The sequence below is a fragment of the Vanellus vanellus genome (assembly GCF_965231255.1).
Source record: "Vanellus vanellus genome assembly, chromosome: 4".
Lineage (NCBI taxonomy): Eukaryota > Metazoa > Chordata > Aves > Charadriiformes > Charadriidae > Vanellus > Vanellus vanellus.
Genome location: NC_138909.1, coordinates 53,683,271 through 53,704,492, shown reverse-complemented (window position 1 = coordinate 53,704,492; position 21,222 = coordinate 53,683,271). Strand labels below are relative to the sequence as shown.

The window sequence follows — 21,222 nt, the reverse complement described above, 5'->3', positions numbered from 1 at the left end:
AGCTGTTTCCAGATTAACACATCCAGTTTTGCTCAGTATCAATAACGTGGAAGCAGTTCAAAGGCCACTAATGAAATTTAACTTATAAGAGGGACTTGTATATTAGAGGGACTAACTCTATGGGGAAAACAAATGGAGATAGAAAATGAAGAGAGTAACACGGGACAGAAGGAAAACGAGTATGAAGGACTGAAATGACAGTACAAGACATATTAAATGTGACACTAAAATACACAAGACTTTGCAGAGCTATTAATCTGTCCGTGCCATTTGGAGATTCCTATGAACGTTCAGACAAATGGAACAAGAAGATTGGTGCTTCAAGTACTAGAGAGCCTGTACTACAGAGGGAATAAATTCCCACATAAAAGACGCGCACTCTGTTTCAACACAGGATGACATTCAAAAACCTAATGTTCTAGTGATTTCATCTGGATTTTGCTGATACTAGTATTATTTTGATGATGATTCTAGTACTAGTTTGATGACCATCTGAAGTGGGATTGCATGTGAATGCACCTGAATATCAACAGCATTTTCTCCACTGTAAGAAATAATGGACAGATTACATTCATGGACAGAATACATATTCACTCCTGAGAATTCTGTAGGGAAATACTCCCTCACAAGGATCCAAAGGGAAAGTAATTTATAGCTAATGATATACAATATATCTTCATATTAAACTTGTACCTCACATATCCTACAAGGAAAGTTTAGATTATCAAGTCTTTTTGCAACTTCTACCCAAAAGCTTGCTTTCGGAGAGAAATTCAAAACTGCTATGAGCTGACCATCATTTAACAGGCAAACACTTCATCTTGTTTTGTCTAAAGTTAACCACTGCTCTTAACACAGTCTGGCATTAATGCAGTGCCTTTATCCAAAAAAAACAAAGATTGTAAAAGTACTGTTGATGTAGAGGTCATCATTCAAACACAGTGCCACCTCTGAGGCAGAACTGAGAGGCTCTTCCTGAAGAACAAAGCCACAGAATCCCCGTTCTAAAGGAAGAGACAGGAAACGGGTGATTCCCCAAGTACTTAAAATTCTTGAAAATTCACGTGAATTTATTTTTTTTTTAAATCAGATTGCAGAATGGTCATTGGTAAGAATAACCAATGTTTCCTCTCACTCAGCCAAGACTACGGCAGAAGCTTAGTTGACCAAGTCTATAATACAAATAAAATTACATGATGCACACGGAGCTTGTGTTGCAACATGGCCAGGACTTCTCAGAACATGGACAAAGCAAGTGACGAGGCAAAATGGAGTATTTACTACTGCAGCCATAGACATGGAAGACTCAAAGCATTACATGCATACTGTACACAAACAGGATTTTTTTCATCCAAAATAGTGTGCATTAGTATTTGACAGAAATCTCAATGTTAACTGAAAACAACACATTTCAAGCGTTACTGCAATCAGACGGCACTTTTTACTTTAACTGTAATTGAGAGTCAAAGAATATGTCAACTGAGAACTTGTAATTATCTGGTACCTAAAAGTCCATAAGTCCTTGATGTACAGGTGTCCTCAAAGTTTTAATAAAAGTTTCATGTGAGGTTTATGTGGGCATCATAATATTGCTTATTATTCCTTTGTTCCACAATACATGACTGTTTTTTTAGCATAATTTTCCTAGAAAATTTCTCTGGTAGGTTTTTGTTGTCGTTGTTTGGTTAATCAGTGTTTATTATGTTTTGGTTTGTTGGGGTTTTATTGGGTTTTTTGTTGTTGGTTTGTGGGTTTGTTCCCCCCCCCCCAACAGGAAATTATTAAGCATTGAGGTCGCAATCCATATGAAGATAACAAAGATTATGAAAATGGCCACTCCTACTGGAATTAACATTGTGATCTAATTTCACACAGTATTTTAGGAGGAAAGCATTTTCATGACACCACAAAAAGGAAATACATCATTTGGACATCTAAATCCTAATATTATACTAGGCAGAGTTGTATAACCGATAGACCTTTTGTTGGCTCCTTGCCATCTACAAAAATCCTTGCCATCTACAAAATATTTGACTAGCTTTATAGAAAGATGATGCTGTTACTCATGAATAATACTTGAAAGATATCTTGCATATCATTGATGAAAGAAACTGCCTGTGTTGTGATAAGCAATGGATAACTATCATAAAAATAATTTTCAGTTTGAACGTTATTATTAAGCAGGGAATAAAAGGCAGGCACTGCCTTGAAGAATTTGGCTTTGATTTTTCATCTTAATTCTGGAAATAGTACTTCGTTATTTTTCCTTTCAAAATACGGATAAAACAAATTGTAACCTGAAAGACATCATTATCAAATTCTCAGTATGATACAACTATCTAGAATCTGAACTGGCTCATTACATTAGAAAGCGTTGTAAAGTCATGAGATTTGCAACAATGATGTAATTCAAAGTATTCTCTTTTTTGATGGGAAAGCTATTCTGATAATGAGATGTTAAGCATGACCTAACCCAAGATTTAAGAATCTTTTTGATAAAATATCAGGGCAGAAGAGACACCAATACTTATTTACACACTGTGCTTCCATGTTAGATCACTTCTACAACTCCTTCAAAATGTGGGAGAGAAATACAGCTATGGACAGATTGTTTCCAATGTGCAAACTGTTCCTGTTTACTCAGCCTCAAAGGACTGCCCACCCCAACCATACACACATCCTTTGAATTTATTCTGTATTTAAAGTATATCACATAAGCACAAGCACGATTACGTGTTTGAAAGCCAAAGAATTTTGAAAGTGTGGGGCATTATTCAGCAACTCTTGTAGATAACTGGAGGAAGTTTTAAGAAAACAAGACATCTAGCAATGTAGGATCAAAAGTTGACAGTGTCAGCTGAACGTGTGGATATCTTTGGAATTACACTGATGTACTCAGGCCAAGTTTAAGCTAACTCAAAATGGATCTCAAATTAGAGCAATTCAATACTAATAGCATGCGCAAAGAAACCCACTATAGGCAGAACCTAATCAGCACCTTAACATCGAAAGTGTTTCCTCACCAGCTTCTATAGACAAAGATCAAAATCCTTAAAAGATACTTCAACAGGGTAAAGTAACTGCTTGTATAGTTGCATATACATAATTTGAAGATCCATCTATTTTCTTTTCGAGCCAAATCATTAACTAACAGAGGGAAAGGGCAGGGTAAGGAAGAGGTAAAATGAAGGGTGAACAACAGTATTTAGAGCAGTATGACAGGGCAGTACCTTTCTAACAGACAGAGATTTAGCGGGACTAAAGGCCTGCTCTGTGAGATCGAGCCCTTCAATAGATTCCGTACAGTCTGAGAGGGGAGCATCCTGCAACAGTAAATTCAGTAAACAGAGCAAACCGAGCCCAGGCTCTGAAACATCAACCAAAAGCATTATGACGCTTGCTAAAAACATGCAAAGAAACAGTAACTGGTAGATAAAATGGCAAATGACAATGGATTGACATGCACACAATATGACACCCAACATGAATAATGTTATGGTCATGATAAGACTTGCCAAACTTTTAAAAGTATACCAGAAATACTTATCTGGGGCAGTTAAAGCACTCGGATATATAGAGCTTTAAAGTCATTCAGCTATACGGTATACTGTATAGCTCTAATTCTTACTTTACTTTGAGCTATGATTCATAGATTCAAAGTCTTTTGTATACCCATATATACATCAATAAAACTTAAAAGCAGTATAATAGCTTTTTTTCCCCCCAAAGTGCTCTTCAAATAAAATATTATGAAGCATGATAAAACATATTTAACACACAACACTACTGCCCCATAGTGAACCTGCTGTGCCCAGTATTAATACTTCGAGGTATATAAACTTGGAAAACAAAACCAAAAAGTTGTCACAAAAGCCCAACTACTTTTGAACAAGAATCTAACCCATATAAATAAGCCTTCTGAATTTCATGCATTACATTCAGCAAAAAAAGAAACAACCAAGAAGCATCCTCCACAGACATGCTTTGGCTACATGACTGAAGCCTCTTAAATTTCTGATCCTGAGCACTCTCGCGAAGACAATGGTGTTACCTCTAAGACTTACCTTATAAACAGTTACTCTCTGCCAATTAAAGAATAATTTCATAGTGATATATTAGGTGAAAGCAGAGGATATCGTAGATTAACTTTAAGCTAATAGTTTTAGGCATTTTATACTCTCACCTGTACAAGGCTCCTGTCCACAACTACCCCAGAAAGAACCTGTGATTGAGGGCCTGCGGTTTTAATATCTTGTAAATTTTGCTCTCGGATCTGTAAAGGAAAGCAGCAGAATACGGTCACGTGAACAAAAGAAAAGTTAACCACATTTTTGTATTTGGAAAAGGTGTGAGTGAACCTGCCAACAGGCTGCAACTAGTGTTGATTGCTATGGCCCTACTAATCGAATAAATCTGTGCTTACAAACACCACTTGAAGATTTGTGCTCAGGTTCCTAGTTGTTTCCTCACATTTCTCAGAATTTAGTCTGTAAGTACCACAGCAGGTATGGTTCTTTGCTTTTTAGTACTGGCTCATAATAAAACTACAGATCAGGTGACAGACACCTCTAGTTTGCGAAGAAAAGTGAGAAGAGAAGCACAGAGGTTATACTTATGCGTGTCTATTGTACCAGGCTTCTGTCACTAGCCTACTGCACCATAATATCACCTTCCTACAGAACTTACTGTAAAACACTGCACAACATTCAGGTTTTGCACCTAGTCAGGACCATATTCTCAAAGGACATATAATTATTTTTCTAAGCGTAAACTGACGCTCTGGACTACTCAAACACACCCTTTTGGTTGCACCCTTAATACCTCCCAGTTCTTTCCATGCAGAAGATGGGAACAGAAACTGGATATTTAAATCTAAGAATCATCAATTTAAATTAGATATCCTACAGTGGTAAAAAATTCATAACATCTGACTCAAAATTTATTTCTACTATATTCTGGTTCTTGTTCCAAGATAAAAGAAGAAAAGCATGCACCCACAAAGACCTCTACTTTAACACCTAAAAAGAACATTCGATTTATAAAAATATACATGCAAACAAGTATAGAAACACAAGGAATTATTAATACTTGTTATTTCAGAAAGTATGAAGATCGTGCATCATCTGTACTTGTGTCTAGTTTACTACCCTTCTTGTCATCAGGAAAGTATAAAGTTTGAAGTTTTACTTCTCTCAGTGATTTCATTCAAGCTTTTAATACAGTGATATCTGTGTTTCAAACACACAGAAACTGCTTGGCAATTTCGCCAAACTTCTCATGTCAAGTGATTATTATTTTACAGTGCCGAGTCAGGAAAAGCAAAAGCTCTGTCAACCTTATACGAATTATTTTAGTGCAAATCAGTATTCCTGCTAGTACCCCTGCACACAGACTTTCCTGTGACATAATGCTAACTCCCATGTTCCATATGGCCATCAGTTAGAAGCAGCAAAACAATCCAGGACAAGTTAAGTATTAACAAGACACCAGTGCATATTTTATACTTTAAAAGATGTGAAGTGAAAAAAAACCAACGCGTTCAAAGCTTTCCTGTTGGTAGATTGGTAACAAGAAGACCCGAAATTCGAAGACTGGAAAATTAACTGCTAGGTCATTTCAAAAAGATTAACATGTGGTTCCAAAGGCCCCCAAAAATTCTGCAACAATCACAGCAGATCATAATATAATAAAATATAATATGGAGAGAGATCTATAAACTTCTTTGTCTAGGCTACAGTTTCAACTGGTGAAACCAAAACAGGGAAACAGGTCACTAATGTAAAACTATGAACTTGGAGAACAAAATTACTATCATAAACTCAGTGGTGGCTGTTTCAGAGGTACCCAGCAACTGGTCTGACAGTAATAAAATATAAGACAATGAAAGTCTTCATACTGTGGACAGTAATACCACTTTTTATTTCAGAACATTTAGGAATTGTTTCAGTATCTAGTTATAAAGGGACAGGACAATACCAGAGCTAGGTTACTGAACCTCCAAAATTTCACTATAGCTAAGTTAGTTCATTACAAGCACACAACCTAATTGTAGTGATGACCACAAAAACGTTATTTTACTGGCATTACAAACCTTGTTCCTCATTTCTTGGACCTCCTTTGGATTGGTGTTCAATGGAACAAACAGGTTGGGGACAGCAGAGGTGGCAGTTCTATGTCCATCCTCTTTAGTCCACTGTAATATCAAGAACAGTTGAACAATCAGAATTGCTGTAATGGCTATAGACAGTCAGAGTAGCAAATTTACAGCACAGTTGATCATGCATTATACATAGCAGAGAACTGAACCAATGATTGTATTCTTCTATTCATTCCGAAGACTATATAAGTTGCTTCCTTCTTCAGTAATATAAACTGTACCCTCAGATACATTTATAAATCAGAATCATTCTATTAAGTCAAACTAGTAACAACAACAAAAATTAGAAAGCCAGTTAACTTACAAATAACTTCCACCCTAAATGATACAATTACTACAGCTATGTACAATTCGGAGATTATGGAGACGGAAAGGTTTTTATGCTGTTTTTCTGTGCACTTGAGCACACCGACAACTGCAGTGTTGTGTGTTTCTAAAAAACGTCTCCTTCTCAATCAAGAGACATATTAATACATGAGTAGGAAAACTCCAATATAATTACTTATTTTTAAGGACATTTTCATCGGAAATTTCACAGTGAGTTCATATTTGTTTAAAAAGGACACTATTCCTTACCCAAACAGAAGTACAGCAAGATCTAAGACATGAGCTGTAAAACCCTGTTATTGCCATTTTCATTTTCTGCACTGTGTTTTTACAAAATAGTATGAGAGAGACAGAGAGATCATTGATTCAATCCTCCGATACTCAACAAACATCAAAGCGAACTTAAAGCATAAGATGACAGAAGTATGAAAAGCAATGTGATGTCACTAACCAGGTTTAGTGAATGATTCTGTACTGTGAAGCAAGAGTGGGCATCACCAAAGTTTTGCATTAAAACAAGCTACTTCAGCAAAATGTTCTGTTTCCAGAATTATTTTCTGCACAAATAAATAGCTGTATCAGCACAGCAACCTAGAGGAACAGTTTGGTGATGTCGAATATTTTATAACTCATAGCTCAAAAGGTTACAAAAATATCCCAAACACAAACTTTAAGCGCTTCATGGGTTCTTCATAGATGGTTGCTTTATTTGATCAGTGCATTTAGTATGGAGCTCTGTTTAATCTGATGCACAACTAACTCTTTATCTTGATACGTTTATTATATGCAGTATCCTAATTTCCAATCACTATTGCATAGAAAATGCACCGAACAGTAAAGCAAACCTGTTTATAGAGCAAATGCTATGCGTTTTTTCCTGAGTAACTTCAAGAAACAATAAGATAGCCAGAAACTGTCAAACTTCAAAAAGCAACAGAATTTTAAAATGTTTTGCAACTGTAAAGTAAAAAATGGAATGAACATGGAGCTGTGAAATACTCACTGATGATTATCTTCAGATAAAAACTACTCCAGCTTTTTATTAAAGATAGTTTTTAGTCAAAACATATATAAAAACAACCTCAACACAACAAACTACTTTTTCTTTACGTTAATAACAAGCATTAAAAAATTTAATTACACAAACCTGTTATACGGTAGGAAATTTTCTATTGCTTCAGTATATCATTAAACAAGACTAGCTTCTGAGCAGGAATTTTGCTTCAATCTTTCACTAATAGTTTCAAATATAAAATACTACCTACTTTATGAGCTAAGGTTGAAAAGCACAAATTGCTCCAAACATATGCATAGTTTTAAACTTTCTTCCAATCAAGGCAGAACTATGGTCGAGTTTAGTAAAATGTTGATAGTACAAACAATATACGTATATATTAAGTTCTTAAACCAAAAAGAACACCACAAAAATACCATAGAGATCCTCTGTTTTTTTCAGGGCTTTCTACATGTTAACACTATATATTTTAGTACACACATTGCCTGAATAATCATTCCACAAAAGCATTCAAACTATAGAAAACTCTGAATGTAGTCAGAGGTGAAGCATAGTTTTGTAGGTGTAAATAACAATGAAGAGGTGTTCTTTTCAAGAGCACTAGTTTGTTGGTTTTTTTTTTTTAGACTCACCTGTAACCATACTACTACTATGCATTGTACCTCTACTGAAGTACTACTGAACTACTATAGTTGAGCTTAAGTCAACCGTTACAAAAGCTTGTATGAATGCAAATCCCTGCCTACATTCTATGTGCTCTGTATATGCCCAAGAAAATATCTAAACCACATTACACACCAACAGATACTGATCTCCATTTGAAAGCATTCGATACTTTTGCTTTTCAATTAACATATCTTTCAGTGCAAAATTTAACTGTAAGCAGCATTGATAAACAAAAAAAAGCACCGGTTGCAGAATCTATCGAATAGTGCCTGCTGATGGCCTGAGCTGCACTTTAGTCATGCCGCACCCAGCTGATACTTTAGGAAAGACTTTCCATTTATGGCCATCTACTTACATGCAACACTACATGCAGAAGGCAGCTGGTTGTGAACACTCAGAGGCTTTGGGGTAGACAAAAGCATAGTAAACAGGACAGGAAGAGGAGCTGAGAAACTAGAGAAGAAAAACTGCTTAAGGAGAAAAACTCAAGACACTTAAATACTTTGAAATCAATTCTACCCTCTTGTACAAAGAGAGGGCAGAAAATGGCTTGCAAATTAAGTTGGTACATGTAACAGAGGGTAGAAATTTGATTATTTTTACATATACTTGTACAAAAGTGCATTGAATAGTTAGTTTCATTTTTGTTTTAACTGAAAAGCTTTCATGCAGACAGAATTAGTAGTTCCCTAACACAGTTGTCCTTAATTAATCCATTTAAATGCAGAGCCTATTCAGTCAAAACTATGATTCAATCTGTTTGGTCATTAGCTTGAAAAACCAAAAGAAAACTAGAGGCTCCAAACTCTTAAGCAGTTTTAAGCATTAACAAGCGAGATGATTTTTACAGCTCGCATCTAATCTAAGCCAAATTAAGTGGTTAGTAAAACACATTTAGGTTTTTTATATAAGAAAGAAGAAAATAATTAGGAGAGTAATCTTTTTCTTCCCAAAGCCTCTAAGTGCCAGCCACCCCAAGTTGCTCTACATCATCTAACTATGAACAGTAAGGTAGGCACAGACCAAGCAGTTGGTAATACAGCTTGGCACGCAGACACCGGACGAGAGAGACTGCAGCAAGGGTTTCACGTGATCGTGTGTAATGTTCGTCCACACCTTAGTCTTCGACTTGGGACTGCTGCCATTCTGCCCTTCTTCAGAAGCATCATCACCTCGGCCAGAGTTCAGCCACCTTGTCTTCTCTCGCTGCTGTTTCTGAAAACTGTGTCTGAGGGGGGAGCAAGTGCCTGATTCGCCATCACTAGCAAAGGAGTAACCTGTGACACTAGCTGGAATCTCAACATCGCTGTACTTTTTAGATTTCTCTCTCAGAGCAGGGCATCGATACGGATAGCCGGTTCTGTAACCCTGAAGAAGCAGAGCACCAGAATTAGTCTCCTACATCTCCAAGTTTTGATACAAATTTAGGGCAGATAAACAGATCTCTTCTGCATTCTAAAAATCTAGAATTCAACATATTGTATAGAAGGGAAGGCTTCAAGAATGATACTTATTCTCTCCTTTCCCTGATCTGCTCTACCTATGTTGTTTTTCCTCTCCTACTTCCTCTGAATTATATTGTTTCCCTTTTCACCTTCCATTATACACTAGTCATGTTTTCCCCTGCTTTCTTCCATATTTTGCTCGGAATTTAACATACAAAAAGGGCACTTAACAGTTTCTCTAAGAAGTGTCCCCTAGCAAACTATTTTCAATGTAGCTCAAAGAGAACCTCTGAATAGCCTGCCACCCAAAGCACTCAAATTTTTTATAGACAAAGCTAGTGGTAAAGAAACTTCAGTCCTGAGTATGCAGACTTAGCTTTCTTTGCAGAGTTTCCATGCGTTAAGGACTGCTGAGGCATTAATTTGGCTGCTGCTCCATCTTTTAATGATCAAAGTGCATCTTGAGTAACTATCTACTGTCTAATGTAGTTAACTATCCAATACAATATGTGGCTATTTTTAATACTAAGGACCTGTACTGGATGACTGAAAGCTCCTTTCTATTCCTGTGTTCCTAGCGAGTACAATGCTATTTCCTTTGTGATGCTGCTTCCTGTGCGCAGTAAGAAACATAAAACCGATACTCCTTAGAGAAACTGAAATCCAACTGAACCTGCCAAAGGTACCAGTCAGCGATAGAGGGATTCTGCTACCCATAGCCAACTACATTAATAGTCTCATTATTGCTCACTAAAATCAATGAGAATTTTTCTATCAACTGCAGGTTACAGCTGATCACTTTGATGTGAAAACACAGATACTCAAATTACTAATGAAGTAGCCTGATTTTTTTTTCCATACTACAGATAAGACACCGATCTAAGGGGAAAAAACCCTAGTTATTTACTATATAGTGTATGTGATGGATAGTGTTTTAAGATATCATCATCAGTGTGGATCCTGTCGGGGTAGATGCATCACATTACTGTGAAGACCACAGTTAAGTCTACAAAGGAAAGAGATTAATTAAATCACAAATCAGAAGACTATGTCTAATTATTACAGTGCTCACATTTTTTGGTATGTTCATTACCACTGTCTACAATTACCACTTGGAGCCTTATGACAGGAAACATCATCTTTCCCATTAAAGCTTGAGAGAAAATTTTCGTAGCTGGTGATTTATTACAGATGGGATTTTACTGAAACCATTTTATCTGAAGGCTTTTATTTATTTATTTGAAGTCTGTCTTTTGAGCTCTTCTAGGTTCTAGTAGAGTCTTACAAAGTCAAATCGTGCTGGACCCTGCACCTGACAAAACATTAACACTGTTTTACGCATTTTGGGAGTGGATGGGAACAGAGGGGAAGACACAGACTAAGGAATAGCAACATCACAGCACTCTCACTTGGAAGTCCCAAATTACAGAAGGATCCCCTCTCATCTCACCGATAACTACCAGATTATGAATACAGAATTAAATCTGCTATCTGCACAAAGGACACCTGAAGCATTTTGTGGTGCTTTTCATGTTATCTCCTCCTCTGAGGGCCCTTAATCTTTGGGAAAGAACAGCCTGAAAGCTCTATAAACTATCCCAACTACATTCACCCCATTCTTTACTAATGTCCCTTATTTGCAGCTTTTGAAGTATTTTATACATTATCATATGAAACAATTGGACAAAAACACCTGTCTTACCAGATTATCAAGCATTCGCATAAGAGCTTCAAACTCCTGTTCGCCAATCTGCCATTTTGGATGGGATACAGTACCCTCACCTGCTGGAGACTCAGGGGAACGAGACTTGGCTTTATACTTTCCAGGATCTAAAAGCACTAAATTGTCAGGTCCACCTGCACTGGCAAGGGTACGTACCTTAAAAACAATAAAGTCATCTATTAGTTTCTTGAGGGGAGGGGAAAAAAAAGACCCCCAAAAATTTAAAAGAATGACATCAGCAAAACAGAAGAAGTCTACTTCATGTTAAAGGTAAATAAACTAACATACTTGTGTAAAACTTGTCTCAAGGCTTTGAAAACATGTCTATTTTAACAGGCGGTATATATCAAATCAATGGTTCCAATACAGTATTTGAATATTGCTGGTTAAACCAATGTTTTGGATGTCCTTGCATAATATAATGATTTCACAGATAACCATTTTAGATCAAGAGTTCAACCAGTAAAGTGCACAACTATTAATCTGTTTGAAGGTTAATATAGCAGATTGTATTATTACATAACATACTAAAATTCTTACTTGAATCTCACAGGCAAGCACTAGATTATGAATATAGTAGAAAGCTTCCTCAATAGTCTCTCCAACTGAGACTAAGCCATGGTTTCTGAGAATAAGGACCTAGAGAGACATTGCAAAGAAAGTTAACAGCAGGAAGGCAAGTATTTTCTTGCTCTTGATTGAAGAACACACCTCCCCCACGTCTACACACATACTTTTCTTTAATTCCAAATGTAAATACTGACCTTGCTTTTAGGCCCCAAATTTTTCTGAATAACCACCTTTTCTTCATCATCCACTAAAATACCATGGTAGTCATGATAAGCTACTTCCCCTAGAGAAAGTGCTTCAGGCGAAATTGGCAAGAGACCACACTTCATTGCAGAAACCTGAGAAATATTAGAACTAACTTCATTTCTTGCAACAGAAAAAACGGAGAAAAATGAAAATAATGATAAAAATTATAATAAAAATAGATTTTTATATATTATATGTGTCTGTACAGGCACATACATAGTGGTCTTATACTCCCATCCCTAAAGCCTCTATTTTTCACAACTTTGGATTGGATACAAAAAGTCAGATTGATCTTCAGTCTGACTCAGTGTGGTTGCTTTTACATGATGTCAACATCAATATGAAAAGACTCAGAAGGAAAAAAAAATATCCAAACCCCAAAATCAACTGCATCCTTCATTCCTTTCAATTATTCTTTATTTCCTCCAAAAAGAAGAAATTTAGTGACAAACTTTGACACAGGTAATTCCGCAGCACTGCGGGTAAAAATTAAGGAACACTTTTAAAGACTACTCTATAATTCACAATTTTAGGAATCTGATCATTTATCCTTAGAATGGTTCTATCACTGCTGTTAATCAGTTAAAAATATAATTTAAAACAAACAAACAAAAAAAAACCCCACAGAATGTGAACTTTGTTATATAGTCACAAGATGACTCTCTCAAAGAATTCCAAAGAGGTAAAACTGACTTCTAACCATTTGCTCTAATGAGAGGTATTGGAAAAGTTTCAAATATTTAAGAAAACCTTGATAAATTGTGCTTTACAAAACCAACAAAATATGCTGAAGCTCTTATGACCCACTGTCAAAAGATACAGTCTTTTGTGGTAAAAGAGACACAAATATGAAATACGCATTTTCCAATTATACAGCTCAATTTACTGTCTGACCACTCATATAACAACCAAATAAGGAGGATTGATTCAAACAGAACCATATATTTGAAGGCAGACTTAAAGGCTCTGTCCCCTTCAAAAAGGAAGCAAAACTATGATTAAGGGGGACCCACCTATTTTCCAGCTGGGTGAGGTGAGGGAAAGTTCTAAAATGTGTGCTTACCGCTGCCCCTGCTGGCGTATGAATATGAACAATGCATTTAACATCAGGTCGAGCTGCGTAAATTGCAGAGTGCAAAGTAAAACCGGCTTGGTTTACTCCCAAGTTAGTGCTTCCACGATCAACTACATCTCCCTGAATATTGATTTTAACCTGGGAATGAAAAGAATTCATTTCATAAATCAATCAAGACTGCCAAAAATCTGATTTAATTCAGCATCTTCCACTGAAGCTCTAAAACTGTATTTCTTTCAGTATTTTAACAAGTGTCAAAATGTGCACAATAAGGCTGTAGGTAGGTGATCAGGGCCCCAGCTTGAGATTAAACTAACTGAAGAGGATATGAGGAACTACGGGATATGAGACGAGAAATCGCTGCATGTAACAGGCAATAGTGCAAGAAGCTGACAAAAGTTACAGACAGCGCTGTGACAAATGGCTGCATTTCACAGAGAGTTACGGTGGAGTTATACAAGAAACTTGCAAACTTTACAGATACCTGAAGAGGAGTACTGGGACCTTTTGGGGAGTAGATTCTTGAAAGGCCAGGACCTAGGTAATCATACCACTGATACCATGCAAGGCTGAGATTGCCCAGGTAATAATATTATAAATACCAAATTTGGATATGGACGTAGAAAGACTGGAATAAAAGGGAAAAAGTAATTATGCATGGGTTGTTTATTTGGGAGAGAACATGACCAGAGAAAATGCAGTTTCAGAGTGGAGAAGGGAAGAACAAGCATGGGAGAAATGGAGAGAAAGGGGCAATAAAGGGCCAGTTGTGTAAGCAGGCTGCTGGTCAGCATGCTTATCTAGCTAAGCTATGTGCCTTATCGCTGTAGTCTGTCTTATTAAATCCTGCTGCTAGCTATTTTCTGCGTGAACATGCTCTCTACTGTGTGTGTGTGTGTGCATTTCACTACCTTCGCGCAACCTTCATTCTCAAGGTATTTACATTCCTGATATAGAGATAAAAGGACACCTTAAAAAGAAAAAAAAAAAAAAACCAACCCAAAACACACAGAATACCCCCACAGTGTGGCCCTTACCCTCCTCTGAAAAACTTGCAGTAACAAGAAAGGGCAGGTCTCAGTTTTCTCCATTCCTTTTCCTACAGCTTTTTCAATTAAAATGCTACAGGTGGTTAAGGTGGAGTTATGTAAGAGCCAACTTTACAGATTGCTGAGGGGGAGCATTGGGACCTTAAGGTGTCAAGAGCAACGCAAGTTTGAAATGTTACTACTCTGCACATACTTCCCTCACGTCACTGTTAGAGGTTACTTACCTTACAGTAGCCAGGTGGAAAGAATAGCATGAAAGTTTCTATTTTGTTTCAACACAAGACAGTCAACCACATTAACTCAAGTTGTTTTCAGCAGCAGTGTAGACTAGACTGAAGACAAATGCTTACAAAATGCTTCCCACTAGCTAACAGTTAAGGAAATTGTGTCTTCAACTGCAACCATTAGATCTCAAAAATATAACTTATCTACACCCCCAGCTACTTACACCTTTAAACAATGGCAACTAAATCAGGCATCTGACATAGCATCTTGAAACTGTAATTGGTTTGAATCATTTTTGACTGAAACACATACTGTTGCCCTTGACAAGCCTGATTCAACAGGCAGCAGCTTTCAAGAGCACGATGTGATCAGCTTATCCAAATGACCTGGCTTTTCTTTACAGCTAGATCAAGTGGAGGACACCTGGTGGTGAACATGTGCACAGAAATCTCTCCCAGAGATACCTCAGCCATAGCAAAAGCAACCACGTTCAATAAAATTATTCTAAGTATGTAAGACAGAGTAAAAAATTCTCTAGGACAGAAGTTAAATGGTGACAGGTATACAGACAGAACAGATTCAGCTATTCATATCTTACAGCTGTGAAAACCAGTAATTGCTTACCAGACTAGATGCAGTAACTTCACTATAGAGGAGTCCAAAAGGTACAATGAGGAAGTGCTCCTGCTCAGAATTTACTCTGGCCTAAGGACAAAACAAGAGTAAAATTTATTAAGAATGTTTTATAAAAGCACACAAGGCAGCCCAAAACTATGAAAGTTACTTTTATTTCCCATGTATGGAACGGGCAAGTAAGCCTATAACATATGCAGTATGACTGTCATGTATGCTACAACAGATGATCAACACAACACACAGTTAATTAACTCACGTTGAACAAAACCAGATGGTAGATACATGCCAGAATCCTTCAAGATTGGTGGAAGGTAGTAAATCCTTTGATCCTGTGGTAATGACAACTAGACTACTGTGGATAAAAGCAATGACACCAAAAGAAGTGGGGGAAAAAGAGTTACTGTTCGGTGTGGTTTTTTTGTTGTTGTTGTTTTTGGGGTTTTTTTTGTTTGTTTTGGTTTTGTTGGGTTTTTTGGTGGTTGGTTTTTGGTTAAGTTTTTTTTGAAGAATGAGTTTATACTACAACTGTATCTCTACCCTAGTAAAACAGAAGGTAGGAAAAAGAAGTGTGTGAGAAAATGCAAGATTTTGGCCCACAGATCTAAAACATCTTGATGCTGAGAAGGGTTTCATCACTGATGCTAGTGCCATGTGAGACATTCGTGAGCAGTACAGCACACTTGTAGGTTTTCTCCGAAGTATCCTGCCCCCCGCTTATGTTTTTGTTCTTTTGTCTAATTCACACAATCGGGAGTTTATAACACAAAAATAATTCTGACTTCAAACCATTCGTATGTTGGCATGTGTCTGTTTGAAGTCTGTAAAATGAAAAGCACAGGACAGCTAGGTAGTTTAGGTGTCCCTCAATGGAGAATTAAAAGGCTTCAAATGTTTTACTGGACACGTGAGACAACTCCCTATTTTGTGGTTTTGCGGTTTGTTTTTTTTTTTTTGGGGGGGGGGGGGGGGAGATTATTTGGTTTATTTTACTATTTTTAAAATGTTATTTATTTATGAGTTTTCCATTTCCCCAAGATGCAGCTACTTTATGGTCCCTCATGTCTTCTACTACTTGCAACACTAAATACATATATACTTTGATATAGTTCTACTGTAGGGGGAAAAGAGTTCCAAAATAAGTAGTTGATCAGTCATCCAAAAGCTTCTAGTACAAATCTAGCTTCCTTTACAACCAGCTGTTAACATGCTATCGCATGAAAGCCTTAAACTGCACCAGTTAGTTCAAGTTAACCCATAATTTTATGAACCACCAAAATAGTTCTCCATTACAGAAGTGTAAATGATCTAGAAAATCTTTTACATATTTATGCAAGACAAAAACCAGGTTATTATTCAAAATGCCACAAAAGCTAATAAGAAAGCTCAAACATAAGATAAACAAGCAGCAAGACTCACAAACCACATTACTTTAGGATTAGATCAAATAAACAGTTCATGCCCTCAAAGCAAACCAAGACTTGGTGAATGATGCATACCTTCTGTAACTCTGTAATCTCAAATTCTGCCTAACCCTGGAGGCACCCAAGTTTACTCTGCATTATTGTGCTTGACATGAAAACTCTTGATGTTCTGTAATTCTGCTTCTGCATCAGGACTGCACCAGTCTGAACAATTCCACATGCAGCAGGTGTCAGTGATTGGTCAGGATCCAGAAAAGCAAAGCTACTCGACCCAGCTCCCTGATATGCCCAGATTGGCATATGCTCCCATATCCTCACAGTTCCTTTCTCCTCTAACACACAGGCTTATGCTCCTCACAGAAGGCTGTTTTATCTTTTCTCTTCCTTAAGAAGTGCACTGGCAGCTTTTAACTTTAATGCAATCACCTAGTAATTAGAGCATCCACCCACAAAACGAAGACCTGAGATCAAACTTCAGCCCTGCATGAACTGGTAGGCATTCACCACATTACGAAGGAGTGCCTTACTACTTACACTACTACTTCAGGTATGGGTATACAGAACAAAACCAATACTATTTTGTAAATATAACAACCTTGTTCTAGATTTGAAGGTTAAATTATATCTGTTAGTCACCTTTCAGAATGTTATTTACTGGAGGAGTTTGTAGAAGTACTACTACTTGTGATTGCTGGTTACAAACCATTAACCAAGAACTTTCCAATACCACTTTGCCCTTCAAAACCGTCTCAAATACTTTCAGAATCTCATACTCCAAGTGCTTTGACTGTCTTCCACCTCAACTGGTATCACCATTATCTAATCTTCCTGTGCTCCCCCCCGCCAAAAGAAAGCAAACTTGAGGCATTCCACCCCAGTCACACAACCTTGCCTTAACCACTTCCCCAGGCATGCCGCTCTTTACATTACATTTACCTTTTTATCTAAACGCATACATTCCCAAGGCTGAACTTCACATTAGAAAGCCATCTCCAAATCTGCTTGCCTCGTAATCTTTTTACCGCATTAATGTCCCTTTTACAAAATCAATTCTCCTGACATGTATGAAAAAATTAGGGGGCGGCACAGCGTTGTTTACAAGAACCATTATGTTGGATACTTTCCCTTACTAAAGGAACCAAATGATCTAACCAGCATTGCCGTGATTCTATGCCTACCCACATCATTTATCGTCTTCATCTGTTCACAAATAATATAGCTCGAAATCTCAAAAACCAGTAATAATAAAATTACCATATTGCATTCAGACTGCAACTAGAAGAACTGTAAATACATAAAGGACAACCTCTACTATGTAGAAAAAAAACAAAACAATTCAGCTCTGTTAGGAAAACAATTGACTGGGTTGCACACCACAGCTGTGACTTTACTCATAAGATTCATGTTGATCATTCCTCTGGCATATAAAACCTCCTTGATTTGACCTCCTTGTCATTATTTTTATGGATGCCAGCAATTACTCAGTTGCAAGGAAAATTGCTGGCACGCTGCATTAAGCTAAGTAGTTTGCTCATGTTCAGAAAAACTATGTCTTCTTTTCCAGAAGTACCTTGAATTATAAAATTGAACTGAATGACTAATAAAAAGATATTTTAGTACTTAGGAAAAAAACTAAGACATGACCTTGTAGAATAATACATACAGTTATTCAAAGCATTTAAGATACTAAACGACCGAGTTTTTGAGAAAACTTAATTTCATCATAAGAACGTTCATGTACACTCTCTTAAGACTCTATTCAGTCTATGGTAGCTGACATCCAAGCTGTTCCAGTTCTTATTCTTGAGATGCAATGACAAATCTCTTCACTATTATACTCCTTTCAATACCACTTTGCTCCTCTTCCACACAAAGAGAAAATGACAGATGGGGGAGGGAGGCAATCCTTTTGTATGTTAAAACAATTGGTTTAGTTATCTGTTGATTCAATACTCACTGTTATATGATTGTAAATAAGCTGAGACCAGCCAAAGAGATCTGCTAATCTGTAGAAAGCTGCCAATTTACACCGTAACAATTTCTCCCCTTTTTCGTAAGCAATGGAATCTGATCCTCTCAGATCATTCACTGGTGTCACCATGCCAAGACCTGAAAAGGAGAAGGGGTAAAAAAACCAAAACAAAACAAAAAACACAAGAGGGGTTGCATTCAACATCAGTTAAAACCTAACAACATGCACTGCTATTATAGGGGTTGTTCTAATTAGTTTACATCAACATATTAACCTAAGAAATGGGTAGCAAACTTCCATTACTATGATGTCGTAATTTATATTACACAAATATAATGACAGTCTCAAACAAGGTCATTTATCTTTGGTAGACTCAGCATTCATTTCCTTCCTCAATATTCATTAGTGCTAAGGTGACAGTGCCTTCCTCAGCAAATTCCCCCCCCCCCCCCCCCCCAAACTAATGATTGACTGCAAAATACAACTTAACTGCTAACAGAAAAATGTAACCCCAAATATTCCACTTTTTGAGATATATGATTTGGTATTCCTGAAAAGGAGAACTGAACATCTAAAGAGATGCACACAAGTTTATTTAATTGGGAAAACTTAAGTACAAGCTAGAGAGGAGGATTATGGCAAATAATTATAAAAACTGTAGTTCTAGTTACAGTGCAATTAAAAACGTGGTTAAAAGTAACTGTGATAAAGCAGAACCAGGCCATTCTACAGTCTAAACTATAAATTTATTTTGGAGCACAGGCAAGGATTTATATTATCTTAACAGAAAACCCATGTGTACATGCATTTGCACGTTTTGGTTTTTGTTTTCCTTCTTTGTTTTTCTTGCTGATGTTTCTTGTCTATAGCTTCACAGAAGAAGTATTTCAATGGCAAAAATAATTAGTTTCTAAAGAACTTCATTGTTACTAGACTACTAATGATCATTTAATTTTCTGGCAGGCAATCCAAGTAGTAAACATTATCAATAGTTAAATCTCTAATTTTTTTACTAGTGCTGACTTCTCAGGCTTACTTTTCAATTAAGATTCCATACTTGAAATAGCTTTTGATATAAATTATATACATGGATGATACTGCATAACACTGTGGCATTCAGAAATTAATTAATTCACTTTATGTTTGCAATGTTCCTGTGAATAGAACAGGATAGCATTTGAACTTCACAGCACTTTTCATTTCATTCACATTCACTTCATTTTAAGCCTTTAAAAAAAAAAAAAAAAAAGAATTCAACTATTATAAATTAAGGTGCACTCACTCATGTTTAATGCAGCCATTCCGCCTTGTGGTGCTGCAGGGTAGACATTTGGTACGTTTGTTGTCATGAAATCTGCAATCTGCTGTAAAGCCAATAAACCTGTTGGGTTCTTCCCCTTCTTAAATTGCTCCTGGATCATAGATTCGAGTTCTTCACAAAAAGCCTAGCAACAGGACATTGCATGTTTTAAACCACGTTCAAATAAATTTCAACCTTTCATACACAGCTTATTTTTAGCACTTAGATGGAAACATCCTATACCTATTCTGAAAAACAGATCAGGGCATCAGTACTGCACACACAAGTTACTTGAAAATGTTGCTCTCTAGAGCTCCAATGATATGAGTCACTTATTTTTTTTGTGAATGAAAATTCCAGCATTCTCTCTTCAAATAACACCAAAACTCATTGAACCTACTAATATGGATTTCTGGAAGAAGCAGCAGAATGTACAATCAACTTTAACACAAAACATGAAATGAAACCTAGTAGAAGCAGAAAAGAGAAGGAAAATTACCAGTGTGTGCCCCCCCCCCCCCCCCCCCCCCCCCCCCCGACAATTGACAGCCAAGAAGGCATCCAGGAACATAGCCATTGAATTTTTTAAATATGTTTAAACAAGGGGTTGTTTACTTTTTTCCTGGTTGGTTTGTTTTTGGTTTTTTTTCTTTGTTTTGGGTTTAACTTTGAAAGGAAGAAAACAAGACTTTTTTACTATTGCTGGGAGCTGCTGCTTTTGACAAGAACATTGGAATTTGTACTGAAAGAGAAGTGTACCAATTGGTAAGTGAATCTAAATAAAATGGGTTGATTTCACATGGAAAGACTGGAAATATACCACTATATTCCTATTCTTAATTAATTCATGTCATGAAATGTTTCATATCTACAGTAACCCGTCAATTATTACAAAAGGAACAAATGTTATGAGACATTTGGGTTTGTGTACTTTCTCCCCGAGGGAAACATCTTTAATATTACATTTCAAGTAATTCACAATGTATTATTGTGCACCCTTTCAGAAGGAGATATATAAAAATATTTCACATGTTAGAATCACACATGAAAACTGAGCACAGGACAGACCTGCCTTGTATAAGCTACTCTTGGCAGAGTTAATTAAATTAAATGTTTAAATGAATTCTAAATATATGAAACAAGTGAAAAAATGTCTGACTAGGACTAGGTAGACAAAATGAAAGAAAGTTGACGAATACAAACAGAATTCTGAAAGCAAGACTGAGGAGCTGCTTCGTGGGTTGACAATAAAAATTCAACCAGATAACGTGAGGAAAAATTATGCTACAATTAGGATACTGTAGAAGAAAGACCAATGAGAAAAAAGATCAACTGGCTCTAAGATACCACAAATTTCTCCAATTCCATAGCGATATTAAAAACAGAGACATTAAA

The 21,222-nt window shown here is 36.7% G+C and overlaps 1 protein-coding gene across 1 annotated transcript in view; it reads right to left on the bottom strand.

Moving 5' to 3' along the window:
• Window positions 1-21,222, bottom strand: part of ADD1 (adducin 1) — a 67,722-nt gene that overhangs the window by 11,566 nt on the left and 34,934 nt on the right. The window contains exons 3-12 of the mRNA XM_082482535.1: window positions 19,810-19,972; window positions 18,513-18,664; window positions 15,123-15,203; window positions 13,213-13,362; window positions 12,098-12,241; window positions 11,874-11,972; window positions 11,313-11,489; window positions 9,282-9,533; window positions 6,092-6,193; window positions 4,184-4,273 (exon numbers count right to left, since the gene is read on the bottom strand). Of these exons, the coding sequence (XP_082338661.1) occupies window positions 4,184-4,273; window positions 6,092-6,193; window positions 9,282-9,533; window positions 11,313-11,489; window positions 11,874-11,972; window positions 12,098-12,241; window positions 13,213-13,362; window positions 15,123-15,203; window positions 18,513-18,664; window positions 19,810-19,972 (1,410 nt within the window). The remainder of the gene's footprint in view (window positions 1-4,183; window positions 4,274-6,091; window positions 6,194-9,281; window positions 9,534-11,312; window positions 11,490-11,873; window positions 11,973-12,097; window positions 12,242-13,212; window positions 13,363-15,122; window positions 15,204-18,512; window positions 18,665-19,809; window positions 19,973-21,222) is intronic.